Here is a 19,610-nt window from a genome sequence, read left to right on the forward strand (position 1 = left end):
GTTTCACTGTGTTGCCCAGGATGGTCGCAAACTCCTGAGCTCAGGCAAACCGTCCGCCTCGGCCTCCCAAAATGCTGGGATTACAGGCGCAAGCCCAAAATCCTTAGAAAAATACAGGACACATAAGTTCCATAGATTTTTTTCTCATTTGCTATTCAATTTAAAAAGGTTTCAGAGAGAAAATTTAAAAAGGTTTCAGAGAGAAAAGAAAGTCTGGTGAAGCCAATTTCTATTTTAATACCTGAAAACATATTTTATGGCTACTGAAAAATATAATTCAAAAGAAATCAAATCAACATTATTGTCTCTGGTTAAGAAAGCTTTTCTTTAAGTATTACATCAAGTTTTATCCCTAAAATAATTTCCCCTAAATTCGTGCATGATAAATGAAAATTCTGCCTGAAACTATCTGAATTACATAAAAAGAATAACATCAGATTCCACATAAAATGTAAGGTATATTTTTAGTTACAAAGAACTATTGTCAGATATTCTAAGAAAAAAGTAAGAAAATATTTTCTACTTTCTAACAAGCCGGGGTACTGTTTTCAAAGCTTTTAAAGAACCTTGTTTTTGCTTTTGTTATCTTTCTAAGGTCCTACTTTCACAAGATGAAATATGATATTTAGAAGGGGAAAGAGGCTGCCTAGGGAACAACTGAAGCCTAATTGTTACTTTAATGGCTTAAGCCTCCTTTCATCCGCTAACAAACAATTATTGAGAGAGTGCTCTGGGCAAAGTGCTGTGTTAGGCTGTCTAGGTATATATTTATAACGTGTAGTGAGCCAGCTTCTCTTCTGTGTTCAGGGAGGTAAAGCTTTGCAGCGCTCTCAAAGGGACCTAAAAGAGTTAATAGATCTCATTAGGTCACACATGGCACCACCATCCACCCAGTTTTTGGTTGGATAGCATTACTGAAGAGGCCAAGGTCTCGGTTTGATCCCTGTCTGAACAGGTTTCAGCCTTCCTCAGCAGTTTCAGGTCACAGACCATACTTTGATCTAAAAACTGAACCCAAGACTCACAAACAAGCAATAGGGTGTATTAGAACACATTTGTTACTATCACTGATACATTGCATGCTTACACTGTGTGACTTCCTGTCTTAAAGATCATACTTTATTTTTATTGCAATCAACTCATTTGTTTAAGAACTTAATATATGGATCCAGTCTCTAATGCTTAAATAGCATTACTGATAAAATAGCTAATGTGTATATAGTATTTCTTTCTTTTGTGTGTGTTTGTTTTGCTTTTTTGAGACAGAGTTTTGCTCTTGTTGCCCAGGTTAGAGTGCAATGGCACGACCTCAGCTCACTGCAACCTCCGCCTCCCAGGTTCAAGCGATTCTCCTGTCTCAGCCTCCCGACTAGCCGGGATTACAGGTGCCAGCCACCACACCCAGCCAATTTTTTTTTTGTATTTTTAGTAGAGACAGGGTTTCACCATGCTGGCCAGTCTGGTCTCGAACTCCTGACCTCAAGTAATCCACCCGCCTCGGCCTCCCAAAGTGCTAGGATTACAGGCGTGAGTTATCGCACCCAGCCATGTATATAATATTTCTTATATGCCAAGCACTGTTATAAATACTTTATGTATATTAGCTCATTTTAATTTTCATGACACCCCTATAAGGAAGAGGCTATAATACTGCTCCCATTTTACAGATCGGAAAACTGAGGAAGAGAGAAATTGTGTAACTCCCAATAGCTATGAAGTGGCAGAGCTGGGATGGAAAGCTAGGCAGTCCAGCTCCAGAGTCTACATGTCTGACAACTACGACACTTGGGTGCAAATCCATTGTTTCAACTCATCAATCAATATATATCAATGCTCTCTTTGGTTATCAGAATATTACATTCTCATTTCAGAAAGTTATACTAATTGCTACACTGTATTTTGTAAATGAACTGACAATATACATGGTCTTGAGATTTTACTCAACAGGGCGATTTGGATCTTTTTACCATTCTATTATCTCTTTGATACCCCAGGTGCCACATCTAGACATTCAAACTATCTTCAGTTGAGCTCCCATTTACCTTTCCAACTTTCTCTCCAGATACTTTCTTCAAAGTTCTTGTTTCCATTTTCCGTACATAAATTGTCTTCTTTTCACCTAGTCACTTTAGTCTGAAATCACTTTTCTTTCTTTAAATTTTTTATAGTAATTCACGAGTGCATTAACCTGGCTCTCTCTCTATATATAGGTATATATATTTTATGATAGGTATATACATATACAGGTATTATATATGTATTATATATAAATATATATGGTATATATACCATATATATAATTTATATATAAATACGTATATGGTGTGTATATATATAATATATATATGGTATTATGGTATCTTCTCTATTGTTGCCTTGGAGTGTTATAAAAATCCTCGGCCACAATTTAAATTCTTACATGTTTGTATCTTGACTCTTCAAATTTGCAATAGGATGCTAAACTCCTTGAGGGCAAAAACCTTGTATTAAGCCTGAAATAAAAGGTTTAAATTAGTGTGTGTACATATTACAGCCATGATCCATCTGGAAACAAGCATAAATCCTTCCCAAATTGAAAAAGAAATGCTGAGGGCCATTAAAAAGTACTAAGATGGATGGCATTGGTCTTAAGTCAGTAGAATAAACTGCTCAATTAGAGATTATTCCATTGCTTTTCTCTGTCTTTCCAACTCATTAAAAACATATCAATTATGAAATGCTTTTTCATATCTACTATTCGCAAGACAGGCTTAATGTGATGGTCTTTATGTAGGTAAGTATAACTCATGGTCCTAGATTGCAGGGAACACACAATCTAGTTGGGCTTCTGGACTTTATACCTATCTATAACATGTAACTAGCGCCCCTAGCAGGTATAAGTATTAAAATTGTCCTGACCATGTGAAAGTTTACAAGAGGTCGGCATGCCCAGTCCATGAAGGTCAGATTTAACCTGGGCCCAGAAGATTGTAAAAAACAGAGAACAGAGGAAGGGTATTTCAGGTAGGCGTATTTACAATGAGCAAAAAGAAACATGGTTGTTACATGTTTAGAAAATAGTATTCTGAATGGTTCAGTAATGGAAGATATAAATTGTAAGGTTGAAGTGCATAAAACTGTAAATATCATATACATTTCAGATTCTTAGGCCCTGGGAAGCCAGTAAGGGATTTTGAGCTTGGCAGTAATATTATAAGAAGGCTGGTTTAGGAGAATGAATCTGGCATTATAGTGCAGGTAGACTGAAGAGAGATTGGAGGCAGGGTATTTAGTAAAGAATTACTAGAAAACTTACATTCAGAGACTTTAGAATTTGGCATGCCTTTCTTGTACAAAACCCATTTAGGTAGAGGAGAAGATTGAAACTCAAATAGATAAAGAGAATTGCATAAGAACATGGTAAAATATTTTTGTTTTAAAATCTATTTCTGTTTTTAATAACCAATTTATAATAAAAATCACCATCTTTAAAAATGAACTTAAAAGAAAAAGATTGAATCAAGGGCAATTCTACCAAATATCTATCTATATTGCTATCTGTCTATATTTGGGTAGAAACATAGTAAATAACATAGCTATATGAAATGGATAAAAACTTAGATTTTGCCATTCAATAGACTATTTGTCTTAGATATTAAAGCATCCTTTTACATGTATGGAAAACAGTATGCCAATAAATAATTTGTAGCTATATTGCATTATTTGACAACCAGTCCTGTGTAATTTCCATTACATTAATGGTAGCAGTAAACATGAAAATGATGTCTCATGATTCGTTGATGAGCTTTATTATTTTGTTGCTGGATTTATTATTAAGACAGCTCACATCAGTTTCACATCATTTAATAGATTCAACATGTTTTCAAGGTTACTGACATTTCTGCTGGTTTTGAGTGGCTTTTAATGTTTATTTGCACTTGGGCAGGAACTGAAAAATCCCATCAAAAGACAGTTATTCATTTCCATTAAGGAGCCATGATGTATGGATGGTAATATGTTTTCATCTGAGGCCAAGGTAAACACAAAGAAAGAATACTCATAAAATCTGAAGCCCTGGCCCATTTGCTCAAGAAATTTCCTTAGTAGTGATAACATTAGCCATTATTTAATTTCTTGTGATATATGTAATAATTTCACAGCCAAAGGCCACCGATGGAAAGTGACATTAAACAAAAATGAGTTGCAGTTTAATTGGTTTGGAAACATATCTCAGAGTGTCTGCAATATTATAAAACTTCTTTAATACATCTTCCAGCATGAGATCTTATAAACTTTGATGTACTATTACTTAACACAGAGTTCCAATCTATACTTAAATGCAGGGATACTGTTCTACGGCCAGAAGTTTATTCATGTGTTCATTTATGTATTTAGGCCGTGAATGTTTATTGAGTGCCTAGTAACTGCGATATAAGGTAAAAAAAGGATAAATGTTTTTAAAAAAAGACATATGTGGATGGAATGCTAATGAAGATAGAACCCTACTGCTTTAGGTGTTCATAGTAGGACTCAGTGACTTCTTATATAGGCTTTTATGAAATTATAAAAGTCTCATAATTCTTCCACCAGGACAGACCAAGATGATCAGGAGATTTCACATACATTTTCAGTGTTGGTATACATCTAAATGTAAGTGCATCCCTGAAAGTATAGTAGGAGAATAAAGGAATTATCACAGTTGATGCCCAGGTTACTAGCTCACAATGATCTCTTTCTCTCTCTGTGCATATGCATTGGTGGTTGAGATCAAACACTATTCCTAGCCAAATGTGGAATTTGAGAGAAATGGTCTAAAGATAGTTTTGGTGGCAATTTGGCCCACTTGATTGTACTTGAAAATTAGTTTCCTTTGGAGCATACACATTGACTTGAGTCAAAAAGATATATGTGTGCAGACATGGAGAGTTGTAGGATTCAAAGTTTTACAGTTATTAAGAGAACATGAGTGAAGATTCTAAGACTGTGGAGTGCACTAACTCCCTACTTCCCTGGCAGCTTGGTCCAAGAAACGGTACAGCTAGATCTTGTGCGTGTGTGCAGGTGCGTGCTCCTCTTAGCTACACATGGTGCAGTGCTTCCTCAACAGAAGCAGAAAAAGTGAAGGCAGTCAAGGAAATAGAGAGTCTCACTGTCAACTTCACTAAAGGTATTTTAGTAAAATGTCAACCTTACTATAGGATTTTTAGGGTCTAATGCCTTAGGCTAATGGCATTTTTGATTCAAATATGATTATTTTGACAAGATTTATAATTTAGTTATGGCAAACTCATTCCACTGTTATCATTTAATTCTAATCTATTTTCCTCCTTCTCTTCCCTCCTTCCCTTCCCTCCTTCCCATCCCAGCCCCCCATTTGTAGAACCTTGCCAATAAGGGCATTAGGAAGGTGGGCAAAGGATGTTGTCTAATGATAAAGTAGGATTAAAATAGTAAAGAAAAGCACTAAAGAGAGCAAAGATAATACATGCCACAATTTAACGTAGTAATTTCTATCCTATTTCCACCTTATCATTACTCTGACATTTAATCCAGAAGTCATTGGGAACCTAAGTTATCTAATTATTTTGGTACTCCATTGTTTGTATGCAAACCCAGACATAAAATGAAACCTTAAATTTACAGAAATATGCAGAGAACATATGCATTGCAAAAATGATTATTGTATACAAATGTATAGGCAAACACACCATTGTACTGTGTTATCTTAACTCAAATTCTTAGTACCTTGAGGTAAAGTGAGAAAAGAACTTTAAAAGACAATGTCTTCTATTATCATAAAAAGTATTTATTATAAAAAATTATCACATTTCTCTGTACATAGCATAAAACACAATGTATACATTAATAATTTAAGTGGGCCTGAGTATTCAGTATCCTTCTACTAGAAACCCTGAAGCTCTTCCACAGATTTCACAAATACCAATGTAGATTATTTCTATTTGATCAAAGTCCATTTGCACCGTTAATGTAATTGAGATACTAACGTTTCCTTTATCTAGTGTTTTAAAGATAGTTCACGGTGTTTGGGTTAATTAATTAATCAACTGATTTAAATCTTTGGTAAATACAAGTATTTACATGTAAAAATGTTTAGCTCAAATTTCAGTAAAAAACTGAAATGACAAATAACCTGCTGCAAACTGTTTTGTATAATCAGAAATGTGAGCTGGACTCCCACCATTAAGAAATGTTACTGTCTAGGACTTCTGATGATAAAATCTGAAATCCACAAAAAAATAGTTGAGCTTCTATTACCATTACCAGAAGCACCACAACACTAGGCCACCACAAAATTACACACAAATGTCAAATTCAACATATAAACCATACTGATTATTTTACAATGCAGAAAATCCTCCATTTTTTCTATATGCCAGTTTAAATGTTAATTGACACAGATAAGTTTACCTCATAAAAGCCTACTATCTTGTAAGAGTGAGAGCCATTTAAAGAATCCATACTGCTTTCAAAAACACCAGCTCTTCCTCTTGCCAATGACACATGCATGTAAATACAGACTTTTTTTGAAATAATTTGTGGGGAAAATAGAAAATTGTGCCTGCCTTCTGCTTCCCTCTCTTCCTATATCCTTTCTTTCCTTCCTGCCTTCTTTCATTTTTCCCTTCCTTCTTCTCTAAGAGTATTCAGTGCGACTGCCTGCCAACCTTCAAATTATGCCTTAACTCTCCCAAAAAAATACAATATGCATTTCAGGTGTCATTCATTAGCTCTCAGTCACAATGATTCACAAATGAAAGCATGCTCACATGAGAATCTCTTACGTCCAGGCTATTTGTTTTAAAAAATCACTCTAAAAGGCACTTAAATTCTAATGCTCTTGAGTCATTTGAGAATTCGAAATGTTTAAATAGACATATTAATGCTGGAGTGTACAGAATATAATTAAATATATCAAAAATATATCTTTTAAGCCTAGAAAATGGATGCCTGTGGATTACCATCATTTCAGGATAGTGAAAAGCCCTTCCTACTGAGTTAGGCTCTGAACATGTGATTTCTTTCACTAACACTAGTTTTTCCAATCTGCTGATTTATTTATAAACAAAGCAAAGTAAGAGATATTTTTGCTGTTACTTTGGCAATTCTCTCTCCAATCCCCAACATCCTGAGTTCAGTGCACATCTAACAATTCACTCAAGACCAGGCACCTGACAATAAGTGTTCACTTAGTCTGTAAACAGGAAAAGCAGCAGAATAAAGGAGCTGTGTTTTTATCAGCGGAGCCTTCCTTCTGAGATTCTACATAAGTTGATGCCTTCACTGCAACCTTGAATAAAATGTTTTGAAATTTGAAACATTTGAATAAAATGTTTGAATGCTTTGAATAAAATTCCTCCTCTTTCAGCGTAAACCTTATTTTAGTCACCAGCCTTTCCTTCCAGAGCACATAAATATGTTCAAAATGTACATTTACATACATTTCTAACCACATAGTGTAAACTAAGTTTTAATCCTTTGCATGGCAGGAAAATGCTGGTATTCTGACACTGATATCTTTTGATGTGAACAAGAGGCCTAAAATATTAGTCTATTGAAACTGCTAACCGCCATCTTCACGCTCACTCCCTTTCTCATTCTTGTTATCAAAAACAGATGGAAAACTGAGGCTTATTTCTTTGGGATTTTATATAAACTCATGAGTTATTCTACATAAAAAAATAAGGAGCTGACCATCTGTTAACTCCTTGTAGTCTTGCACTAAGTTCTCCTGGGTCACAGAAACAAGCTCCAGTCCTCATTGGATCAGTGTTCTGATTAAGGAGTTTTCGTTGCTGTTGTTTGTTTTGGAGGAAACAAGGGTTCACACACCAACATTCAGGAAGCAGCATTGGTGCAGACCCACTTTGATCCCATAAAGTGTCCTGAGTGTCCCTCTTCACATGGCGGCTTCTTTTGCCAGGTTCTTTGGTTCCCTGCTTGGGATACACCAGTCATCAGCCTCAGAGCTCATCTGATAATGTTTGAAGGCTGACATGTTAAAGACTGGAAGTTTTTCTACAGACTCAGAAGACAAAGCCTAAAAGAAAAGGGGGGAAAAACATGAGACCAAAGAAATTATGCATGGCATAATTTGAAGTTATTATTCAAAATACATTCAGAGGTAAGTATCCAAACACTCAAATACATTCATTTAATTGATACAGTAATAAGAGCACACTGGTGTCTGCACTCAGTCTATTGCTCTTTCTCAATAGTTTGAAGGCTTTTGCTCACTTAAGAAGTGAATACATTAACTGTTTCAGGTGATCAAAGGCCATTTGGCAAGTAATTCCAGTGCAAAAAATGGGAGCCTGAAAGTTTAATGTTTTAGTTGCTAATATCTGTAAATATATTTTCAGTTGAAATAGTTGGCAAATGATGAACAGAATCAAGACAGTGCTCTTAACAAAGAAATTGAGGCTTTACCAGAAACAGAAAAACATGCAGCAAGTTTTATTTATTTATTTTTTTAAACGAAGTCTAGCTCTGTTGCCCCAGGCTGGAGTGCAGGGGCACCATCTCGGCTCACTGCAACCTCTGCCTCCTGAGTTCAAGTGATTCTCTTGCCTCAGCTTCCTGAGTAGCTGGGGTTACAGGCGCCCGCCAACACGCCCAGCTAATTTTTGTATTTTTAGTAGAGATGGGGTTTCACTGTGTTGGCCAGGCTAGTCTAGAACTACCGAACTTGTGATCCACCCGCCTCGGCCTCTCAAAGTGCTGAGATTACAAGCGTGAGCCACTGTGCCCGGCCAACATGCACCAAGTTTTTAAGTTCAAACAGTGAATGTCTGGCACCCCGACTGACATTTTGCGAACAGTCAGTTTTCCTTTCCCGGGATTTCTAACAAGGTCAGCTTAAGGTCCTGAGTATCTTGATATCTGTTATTTTTTCAGGCTGGAACATTATTAGCATATACTTCCCACAAATCTAAGTAAAATAAAAGTACAGCTACTCTTACAGATGCCAAAAGGAGTTGCCTTAAAAAATTTGCATTAGCATGTCCTCATTCTGAAACTTTGGTAATGTATTAACACTTCTCGGGAAGCCATTTTGCTTCACTTGAGGCAGGTAGCATGGGCCAGCTTCCTCTTTGGTAAGTTATCATATTAAATAATGTACACACACCCAGAAACAGAATAGAATGATCTGTGGTCATTTGCATTAACTCAGTTTGGGGAATTCACTCTGGACCATAGCACGGAGGGCTGTAAAAGCAGCAATGGTTTTAGAAATAGGATTTTGCTATTGAATTCAAGGGATACCTTTAAGTAGATGATAGCATCTGTTCCATATCCTGATAAAGAGTAGAGATTCAGATCTCCTTGAAAGTACTTGGCATAGAGACGAGAAATTGGCAAGCCGTAACCAAAACCAGCCTAGAGAAGAGAGATGTTATCAGGTAAAGAAGTGTACGTGATCATTGAAATACAAACAAATAGGAAATTACTGTCCTCACTGATACTAATGTCCTAGAACCTAAATAAATATCTTCTACTTCCAATCAGACACCCCTTGTTTCACCATTTTTAGCATGCTTTATCATGCATTCTCATATCCTTCATGTCTAATTTTACTAAATTGATGAATTTGTCTAAATAATCCCTTGCAATCCTTGCTCTACGTTTAGAACTAGGTGGCTGAGATTAATTTAGCCAAATGATTGTTCTTACCAAAGGAGCATTCCGGGAATTATCCATCACAGGCGTTGGTGCAGTGGAATATGTATAACTAAAGAGGCGGTCAATAATTCTCAGGGGAACACCACCTCCTCTGTCTGAAATCTAAAACAAACAAACAAGTCACCAGAGCCACACATTAAAAACAATGCCTACTTGTCTAAATAAAAATGGCTTTCCTTCATTTAAAAAGCACCTGGCATATATGACTGTTATCTATTGCAAAAAGCAGAGAGCTTTATTACTATTGACCCTATTTAATTCTTTCAAGAGACACCCAAAAGAAAAACAGAGAATGGTTACCTTAATTGTAAGGTCTTCTTTTCCCAAGACAACAATCACCTCAATTGGTGTAAGGGAAGGCCAATTTTCCTGGTGTTCAACTGTTGCCCGCATTGCATTCTAAAGGAAACCAAACCGTAAGGAATTCAATGGCAGAGGAATGAGGGACAATAAATATCTGTTTTTTTAACGTTTAAAATAAAAGTAGCACAGGGAGGGTAATTCAAAGTTCCTATTTTTTTAAGTTAGTAGTAAAACAGCTTTGTAAATAGCCATTTATGAATGTGTCATGTAGGATGTATAATGAAAAATATTCATTTACTGTGTAATATAGCTCCTGGGAGTAATGTCTAATGGAAAAACAATTCTGCTAGCTGTCAAGTTCTTATTTGTAAGCTTAATTTAAATGTGGAAATTGGTTTTTATAGTCCATTTCCTAGCTCTCCCTTTTCTGTCTTTCCATTACATTTTACATCCAAGCACCAAAGACTATTACATAACAAATGAACAGTGAATCACTGAACCAATTTATTGGCTTTTATAAAACTTGCTGTGAAAAGGTTGTTACTATTTAAGAGGGCAGTTGATAATTCTAAATTAAATTTCAGTTTGCATTTGATTATCATCTAACTTTTACCAATGATGGCAAAATAACTCTATGAGTTGCATCATTCAACTTAAAAATAAATCAAATCAATGAAAAAGTATCCTTTGTCCTTTAACACAGAGCAAACTAAAAGAAGTTTTCAGTCTATTGGCTGAATATCATACAGATAGAGTCTTGGTTTTCTTAACCCATTTTCCTTTCTCACCACCTATCCGCTTTCTGCTTTCTGGTTTTTATATAAAATTAAGTTCTAGTCATTAGCTGCAGTGAAATAAAGTAGATCAGATGTTTGTAGTACAATCAATACTTCACAGCAGTAATATTAGAATAAGTTAGGAAACGGGAAGCTCCGGAAAGAGTTATGTCAGAATTAGAGCAGATTTCAGATTTCACTTTTTTTAGCCTTCCTTCTCTCCAATTCAGGGGACTCTTAGGAAGCATCTAAAAGCTTAAGGTGTTTTTCTGTTTTTTGGTTTAAGTTCAACTTGATCTTAATTTAATTTGATCTTAGGACGCATGAAAGGATTTGATTCTTAGCACCTGGCTGCCTCAGACCAGTAACATCTGTACCCTTTGAGAGCTTGTTAGAAATACACATTCTCAGACCTAAAGAATCAAAATCTCTGGGGTGGAGCCCAAGAATCTGTGTTTTAACAAGTCCTGCAGGCGATTCTAATGCACACTACAGTTTGAGAAGCACAGCTCTACCGGCCTGCTAGGAAAAGCATGCATTTGGACCAGCAGCATCACCCCTTAGCTTATTCAAAATCAGAATCTCAGGCCCAACTCTAGACTTCCTGAATCAAAATTTTTCACTTTAACAAAGTCCCCAGGTGATTCATATGCACTTTAAAGTAGATGATTGAAGGAAGTACTGACTTTGCTCTGAGACATTCTGGACTCTGAATGGCGCCATGCCACCTACAGGAATTCTGGACCTGAACCTCTGAGTTTGGAGGTGGACCAGCCTGTGGGGTGGAGGTAACAAGGCCTCATTCACTGAAACATTCACCCCATGACCTCTCTTAATGAATGAATAAATGACTGGCACTTTGATGGACACCTGAAAAAATAATAGGAACCTCCCCTTGGCTCTAAAGCATTGACACATCATGAATTGTATGATGCATTCTCAAATACGTGTTGATGCTACAATGAGCTACATGTACTTTGTCAAACATTGACTGTGTAGTTACTTTCTCCTGGGAGGACTAGAAGCATTCTTGGGAAAAGATATTGAGGCTCCTGTTTTGTGGCAAATAATAAAGGAGATAAAAATATAACTGTTAAACCTTTTTAAAAGGTAAAATTTCAATTATTGGAACTATCGTACCTTAAATAGTTCAAAGAGCATATGATGGAGGTGAGAAGGAACATACACAATGTGGATTGGTTGGTCGGGAAATTTTCCTAGAAAAATAAAATTCATGAAGATTTTGATACTTCACTAAAATAAACCACCACATTCATGTGATTGACATTTTAGACTTCAAGAGGGTTGGCATATTCTCTGTCTTCTCCCTCCCCAAATCCTGCCCTAGAACCTTCTCGCTTAAACAGTAAATACTACTGGTTTACATACAAAATGTTATTGTAGTTGCTACATAGTACTCTTTGGTTAATTTTTTTTTGTAGAGATGGGGTCTCACTATGTTGTCCAGGTGAGTCTGAAACTCCTGGCCTCAAGCGATCCTCCAGCTTTAGCCTCCCAAACTGCTGGGATGACAGGCATGAACCACCTTGCGCCATATGATTAATTTTTGTATTTCTCCACAAATGTATGAAGTTGGGTAAGTGTGGAAGAATAGTGCTATAAATTAGATTTTGTGGATTATTTCTATTTTCACCATTTTTGTACTGGACAATTTCAGAGTCAAAATTCTATGTATTTTAAGATAGAAGGGGAAAACTGTGCTTATAGCATAATATTGAAATTAATGCTAACTATAATGTTCATATTTTTAGTGCACAGTAATATAATACACCTGATTTTTCTTGTTTTTTTGTATCACCCAAACATTAAATTTTACCAAGAGGATAAAGAAAACAGAGAAACAAAAACCTCTTAATGCTTTTTGAAAAGAAAAATAAAAAGTAAAATAAAAGTAGAAAAAAAACATAAAAGAAAAATAAAAGTATTATTCTTCAGTATTCCAGGCCTTGGCAAAGTTTGAATCAGAAAACACAAGGTCTGGCACAAGCCCCTGTTTATTTTGTCCAACAGTTGGAGCAGTTTATCTACCAGTATTATGCAACAACCCTGTTTATGCTCAGAGATATGTTCCATTCTTTATTTGCTCTTCTACTTTTAGTTTAGTGTTTACTTACATTTGCATGTCCCTAATCTGTTAGGCTACTCTTTGAGCAACTTGATTTTAACTCTCACCATAAACAAAAACTGTTGCTGTATAAATATTACTTGAGAAAGATGTTTACTTTAAATAGAAAAGAGAACTAACTCCAATTTAAATATACTGTTTTAAGATGCAACTATTTACCAGAACAGAATGGGAAGGGGTGAAAATAGTGCCTTTCATTTATCATGTAATCACTCCAGTCATTCAGACAGTATGGGAAGACCTTGTCAGAAATGAAGTTTTGTTTGTTTGTTTTTCTGAGACAGGGTCTCACTCTGTCACCTGGACTGGAGTGCAGTGGGACAATCATGGCTCACTGCAGCCTTGACTTCCTGGTCTCAAGTGACCACTCCACCTTAGCCTCCTGAGCAGCTGGGACTACACGTGTGTGCCACCATGCCTGGCTAATTTTTATTTTTTGTAGAGACAGTGTCTCCCTTTATTGCCTGGGCTGGTCTTGAACTCCTGGGCTCGGGCAGTCTTTGCACCTCGGCCTCTCAAAATGCCAGGATTACAGGTGTATGCCACTGAACCCAGCTGAGTTGAAGTTTTTTGAAGTATGTTCTGCTTCCAGAACAGTAGTCTAAACCAATAGTGCAATTATTTTTTGTATTAGGGTGAAGGCATTTAACATGAGATCTACCCTTTTTATCAAAATGTTAAGTGTGCAATACAATATCGTTAAATATAAGCACTATGTTGAACAGCAGAACTCTAGGATTTATTCATCTTGTATAACTGAAGCTTTATATCTGTTGGATAGCAACTCCCCATTTTCCCCTTCCTCACAGCCCCTGATAACTACCATTCCACTCTGCTTCTGTGAGTGTGACTATTTTAGACATCTCATGTAAGTGGAATAATGCATCTGTCACTGGCTTATTTCTTACAGCGAAATTTAAAGTATTTTTGTTTCCAGGTCTTATGGGTAACCTCTTTAAGAGGATATTTCCACAACTATATCCTCCCTACTTCTGGTCTCCTTATCCCTCATATTCTACAGCAAGTAATCTTTCTTTGATTTAAGATATTGGAAAACAGTTGTTACTTTAATCCCATATTATTTGTTCAAAACATTCTTCTTTATGAATCCTCATTAGCAACTGAACAGGCAGAATCGGAGCCTTCCAGTTGAGATAGTTAAAGAGAACCTTGTCTTCAAAAAAAAATGTGTACAAACTCTAGGCAAGAGAAAAAAGGAACACAGAAGTTGCTTTATATCTACAAAAAAAAAAATCGTATTAGGAGAATACAGAATTTTCCACAGGTTAAAATATATTTTACTTAAAACTTACCATTCACTTGTGTGAGCTTTAATTCTGGAGATGTTAAATAATACTGATCACAGAGCATCCTTGAACACTCAAAGGCATCTGGAATAGAAGTTGTTTTTTATAACAATGAAATGAATTTATGCCAAGTACAGTTCTCAATTAATCTTCAGTGTCTGTATCACCCTAATATAAAATATGTACTAAAGTACAGGTTTATGTATATAAAAATATATTTTAATATTTTATTGAAGAAAAATTAAGACAGTGTTTGCATTGCAGTTTTAGCAATACAAATATGTGCACTTCAGAGATTAAATACAATATATAAAATACGGCATGTTAGTCACTTATATTTGGATTTTTAAATGATATTTTAAAGGAATGTTTATACTGCTGACTCTCAAAAGGAAAGGACCTTGAAGATAACATTTATAAAATAAAATGGAACACTCTGTGAACATAAATTCATTCGCAGAGTCACCTCAATTATACATATGTCAATCATACAGTGTACATTTTCAATAAGGGAAATGCAGAAATATAGAACATACCTTGGACCACTGCTACCACATCACAGTTAGGATCAATGCTTCCAATGTGGCTTGGGTTTCCTGTCTGTGAGTCACTAAATATAAGAACTGTTGAAAAATAAAAACAAAATATTGCTATAAAATTCAGGATAATGATTAGTACTACCACTGCTGCTGATTAGTGAAACATCTAGTTATAGTATGCCTTATATTCTACACCCATGTCTATATACCATGATCATGATGAGCTAACTTACTGTGCTGGTTCATCAGCATCCTAGTAGAAATACGGTTCATGTAAAATCGATCCAAGAAATACTGAAGATTTTGATTGGTGACTGGGTCAACTGTACAGGCATCTTTATACTCTATGATTCCTTGTGCCATTGTAGGGACTACATTATGGTGTCGATTTCGAACTTTGATGAGTGTATCTACAAAGCTAAGCCATAATATTTATGGTTAGTAAAAGTTCAAATACATTTCATTCACTTACACTCCTTAGGTTACTTCACAGAAGGCTAAAGATCTTTTTGCATTACTCATGTGAACAAATCAAATGATAAAACGTTAGTCCTTTATTAGTAATCTCACCACAGATTCTTCCACTAGAGGAGATAATTTCATAAACAGACTCATTTTGTTTCTAGCTTATATGTACAACTATTAGCCTTATAACCAATGCATTCATCAGATGTATTCATTAAGTCTTCTCTTTATAAAATAATGATTAATATATAATATCATCATTCTAGAGATGACTCTAGAATGCCATTGTAAAAAACTTTCAAAATTTCTTGTCAGATTTGGAAAAGATTCTTATTTAGGTAGCTAGCAACTATCAGTTACTCTGAAAGAAAATGTTTAATCTCCAATGACACTGAAATGTATTAAAATTATGTAAAGGTAAATCCTCCTGCACATCTAATCATTGGAGTAAATTTATAGTAAAAATAGGTCTCCCTAGGGGGAACAAAAATGAGTCCCCTTCACACTTAGCATCATTTCTTCACACTTAGCATCATTTTCAATGCCATATTTCTTCACTTCTAAAAAACCAACAAGCCAAAACTTGTCATGTGTAAGGGGGTAGTGATTTATTATTCAGAGCTGAATTCCTTTAATTTAGGTCTAAAAATATCTTAGGAATTTGTCTGGAAAGAACCAAAGTTTAAAACATTTATTCTAATGCATAGAGCTTACTCTGATAATGCTTTCTGGTCATCTGGGCTTTTCTCATGGAATTCCACCAAATCCATCAGGCTCTGTATATACCTGTGAAGAAACAGGTGTGCTTTGAGTTTTAAAATTAACAGTCAGATACAAATGGCTGAAAATAGAATAACTTCTTCAAATAATTTTAAAAGAGAAAGTAAGCATTATGTTCAAAATTAGAACTTTCCTGCAGAACATTTGGAAAATAATAAAAATTTAAAATGCTAAAATTTTTAATCCTTGACTTTCAAACTTAAAATTTAACGCAAAATGTTTCTTTAACTATTTCAGGTCAGTATTCAGTTTCCTGACTATTTTATTTGGCAAATATTTTCATTTCTTCTAGCAATAATACTTAGAAATAACTTTTTTAAAGCTTTTAATTTTTTTCTACTACATTCATTCATAGAAGAGTATAAGTCTTGACTGCAAAAGTAAATACTACAGATTGAATATGTTTTAGATTGTAATTGTCTTATAAATATATAATACATGTAGTTCTTGAATCAATGAACAAAAGGCTCTGCAGTCAGTGGATTAAGATAAGGCTCTCATGCATGTCTGCCACCTGTGCATATCCTGCTTCTGTGATCCAAAAATTTGCTGTTTTGGGTTACCTACCATCTCTAAGCATCAGTATCTTCATTTATAAAATGAGATTATAACAACTGACACTTACTGACTATTGTCTGTGTGCCAGCTGCTATCCTAAGTGGTTTTTTTTTTCTTTTTTTTAATGGATTATCTCATTTCATTACACTCAAACATCCCTCTGAGGCATATACTTTACTCTCCTTAATGAGAGATGGGAATAATAACTCAATGGCATAAAGAGTTTAAGACATTTGCCAAGGATTCCACAACTAGAAGTGACAGAGGCAGGATTTGAACCCAGAGCCCACTCTGCCAATCACTTTGTAAGTGACAAAGATTAAGCCTCCCCTCAATAGTAGTCATTTGAATTGGTTTCTAGGCATAGGATTTCTTTTGCAATATCAAACTCTTTTATTATTGAAAGTACTCTTGTATAATTGAAAATTAAAATTGCATGCCAATTATTTTTCCAATTTATCCTAGAACTCAAAATTTTATTATAAAGCAGTCGACTTTTTCAGGGTAAAAATGTCTGTTTATAGTTTTACAGCTTCCCTAATGATAATTTATCCTAAGTTAATTTTAAAATCCCTACATCTTTCAAAAGTAATTACCGTTCAGATCATCTGTTTTCCAATTATGATGTTAACATAGTATAAGAATTCATACCCTGGTAACTGTTTCAAAACTAGAGACTTCAATATGGTTCACCACTTACCAGCTTTTAACCAATTGCACTGAAGAGGTATTTATTAATTGGGTCGGGAGGATATCAATTTCCTTCAGAATATTGGCGAGCCTCACAGGCAATTCTTGTCGCAAAAATGCAAAAGAAGTTCTTTCACATGCGTTTTCTGAACCTATAATAAACGAAATTAACTTAGTTTTTGGGAAAAAGGTGTGTCTAAATGATATATCTAAATAGCATTAACTATCAAATATTGAACACACATATATTATAAAATTATATTTCACTCTCAGTTGGGTTACTGTTAATCGATAATTCGGGGCGATTGTCTTCTTAATTGACTATCTCTTTTCTTCCTATTTTCCTTCCTTTCCTTTCGTCTTTCCTTCTTTCTTTTAAAAAGTGACAAATACAGGATAATTATTGTCTTCTCTTTTTGAAGAGGATTCACTTCCAAGAAGTAAGAATATCCCACAGTTCTTAGCATTTTTGAAAGACTGCAGGATTCGGTCACACCACAATGTCAACAACACAACATCCTTTAATGAGTGTGGACATGAAAGATGGGGGATAAGAGGCTGGAGTGGAAGCTGTAATATTTCCAGAGCAGTGATATCACATTTAAACCCTTGAAACTTTCCTTGTAAGATTACTGCAACAAATGTGTAAATATTTTCAGCAATAATGCAAATATATGGAAAGCTATAATGATAAACAGACAAATCTGTAGGGATGCAGAGAGATGTACCCTGTGGAAGGATGACGGTGGCCAAGGAATAAAATCTGTTAATTTGAGGCTATTTAATACCATTTAGAATCTTCTCCAAACAGTACTACGCTGTGAAGGAGGGGGAAAAGTTTCCAGTCCATTGTTAAACGGTGACGGAAAGCAAAAAGTAATTTGACTGGAAGAACGGGTCAGAAAGAAGAGTGTGCAGATGAGGTCAAACGTTATCCAGTGTCGGCAGGCTTGCAGGTGGCCTTGACCTGGCGGCATCCCTGTCAGAAAGTAACCAAATCTAGGAAAAGGAAAGGTGTGCTGTCGTCGAGGCTCCAGGGCTCAGCAGCAATGTGAACCCTAGTTATTTTAGCTTGAGCCTAGCCTCCCTCTCCCGAGGCTGAAAGTTAAGGCAGTTCCCCATCCCCAGGACCCAGCTTGAGCCTTGTGTCCCCTCTCACCAAAGTCCAGTAGCTGCTTCATGGACAGCGGGGAGGGGCTGTAGCGCGAGAAATGCTCGACCTCTCGGGGCACCAGGCCGGCGCCGCTGAGCGAGCCAGCGCTGCGCAGCACGAAACGGGCCGCCTTCATCTTGACGCCCACCCGGCCTTGCAGGGACTGTGGCTCGCTTGAGGGGCGAAGTCTGCTCGGAGCAGAGCCGGGTTCCAAGGGGGCACGGCGCGTCCGGGCGAGGACTGCAGGTGCGCTGGCTGTCTCGTGCGCCCCGGCCTGGGCTAGGGTTTGAGGGTGCCGCGGAGTGAAGAGGCTGGGCAGCGAGTCGGGGATGCAGTGGGTTGAAACTCAAGTTCGCGTCTTCCCACCAGCCGCCGCCGCCCGAGGTTTTATTTGTCTCCCCGCACTCTCCCCCCGAGTCCCAAACAGGAGGAGTCACTGGAACTTGGAGACGCGTCCTGAACTCCAGGCCGCGCCAATCAGATCAGAGAAAGAGCTATGGGCCCCGCCCCCCTGGCCGCGGTCCCCGCAGAAATGGCCTGACACGGTGACCACGGAGTGCCCTGGCACCGGTGCCCGCGGCTGTGAGGGGAATAGGGTGGGAAGGACAGGGAAGAGGAAGCAGAAGCAGGTATCTGGGGCAACGTGGGCTTAAGCTTAGCCTCTTGGGACAGGGCTCCAAGTCGCGTGGGCTGGGGTCCCGCCCAGGCTCGTCCTTGTTTACAACTCGGAGGCTGTTTCAATGTCAAGTACTCCTGGCAACAAACTGTTTCGAAGAGTTTGGGCTCTGAGCGCTCATTGGTCCTTTCTCAGAGCAGGGCTGTTACAGTAGCCAACAAGTTGCGTTCAAAAGTATGGGCTTCTCTGCCACTAGACAGAGAGAAAGGAATAAACAACCTAAAGACGTGCGCCCCCACCCCCACCGCTCCCTTTTCTTCAGAAGAGACCCGCACATAGCAGGAACTGTATGTTCCTTTTGCTGAGAGTTGAGGGGCTGCCCAAATACATTTACTTTTTCCTGTGGTAATAAAAGGCCACATCAATTCGCTCTTCTCCGGCCACACATTCTTTCCGTTAGGTTTAGTTCTATTAATTAAAAACAAAATTAAAAAGGAATCAATTTGTCAGTTTGCCTTACCTTTTGCTGTGATCAGAGAATTTGTTCACTCTGACCTGCACGAAATGTCCTTACTCCAAATCTTTATCTGAGACAT

The 19,610-nt window shown here is 36.9% G+C and overlaps 1 protein-coding gene across 1 annotated transcript; it reads right to left on the reverse strand.

Moving 5' to 3' along the window:
* Positions 1 to 5,767: 5,767 nt before the first annotated feature.
* PDK4 (pyruvate dehydrogenase kinase 4) lies at positions 5,768 to 18,759 on the reverse strand. The gene is made up of 11 exons (XM_033192640.1): positions 18,405 to 18,759; positions 17,256 to 17,397; positions 15,932 to 16,003; positions 14,986 to 15,170; positions 14,750 to 14,836; positions 14,220 to 14,297; positions 11,901 to 11,977; positions 9,982 to 10,080; positions 9,673 to 9,783; positions 9,265 to 9,378; positions 5,768 to 8,038 (listed from the first exon to the last, which is right to left on the reverse strand). Exons 1-11 carry the CDS (start codon positions 18,532 to 18,534, stop codon positions 7,898 to 7,900), a joined length of 1,236 nt encoding a protein of 411 aa, XP_033048531.1. The 5' UTR covers positions 18,535 to 18,759; the 3' UTR covers positions 5,768 to 7,897.
* Between the last annotated feature and the right edge of the window lie 851 nt (positions 18,760 to 19,610).

This window comes from Trachypithecus francoisi, unplaced genomic scaffold, assembly GCF_009764315.1.
Source record: "Trachypithecus francoisi isolate TF-2019V2 unplaced genomic scaffold, Tfra_2.0 Lachesis_group4, whole genome shotgun sequence".
Taxonomy (NCBI): domain Eukaryota; kingdom Metazoa; phylum Chordata; class Mammalia; order Primates; family Cercopithecidae; genus Trachypithecus; species Trachypithecus francoisi.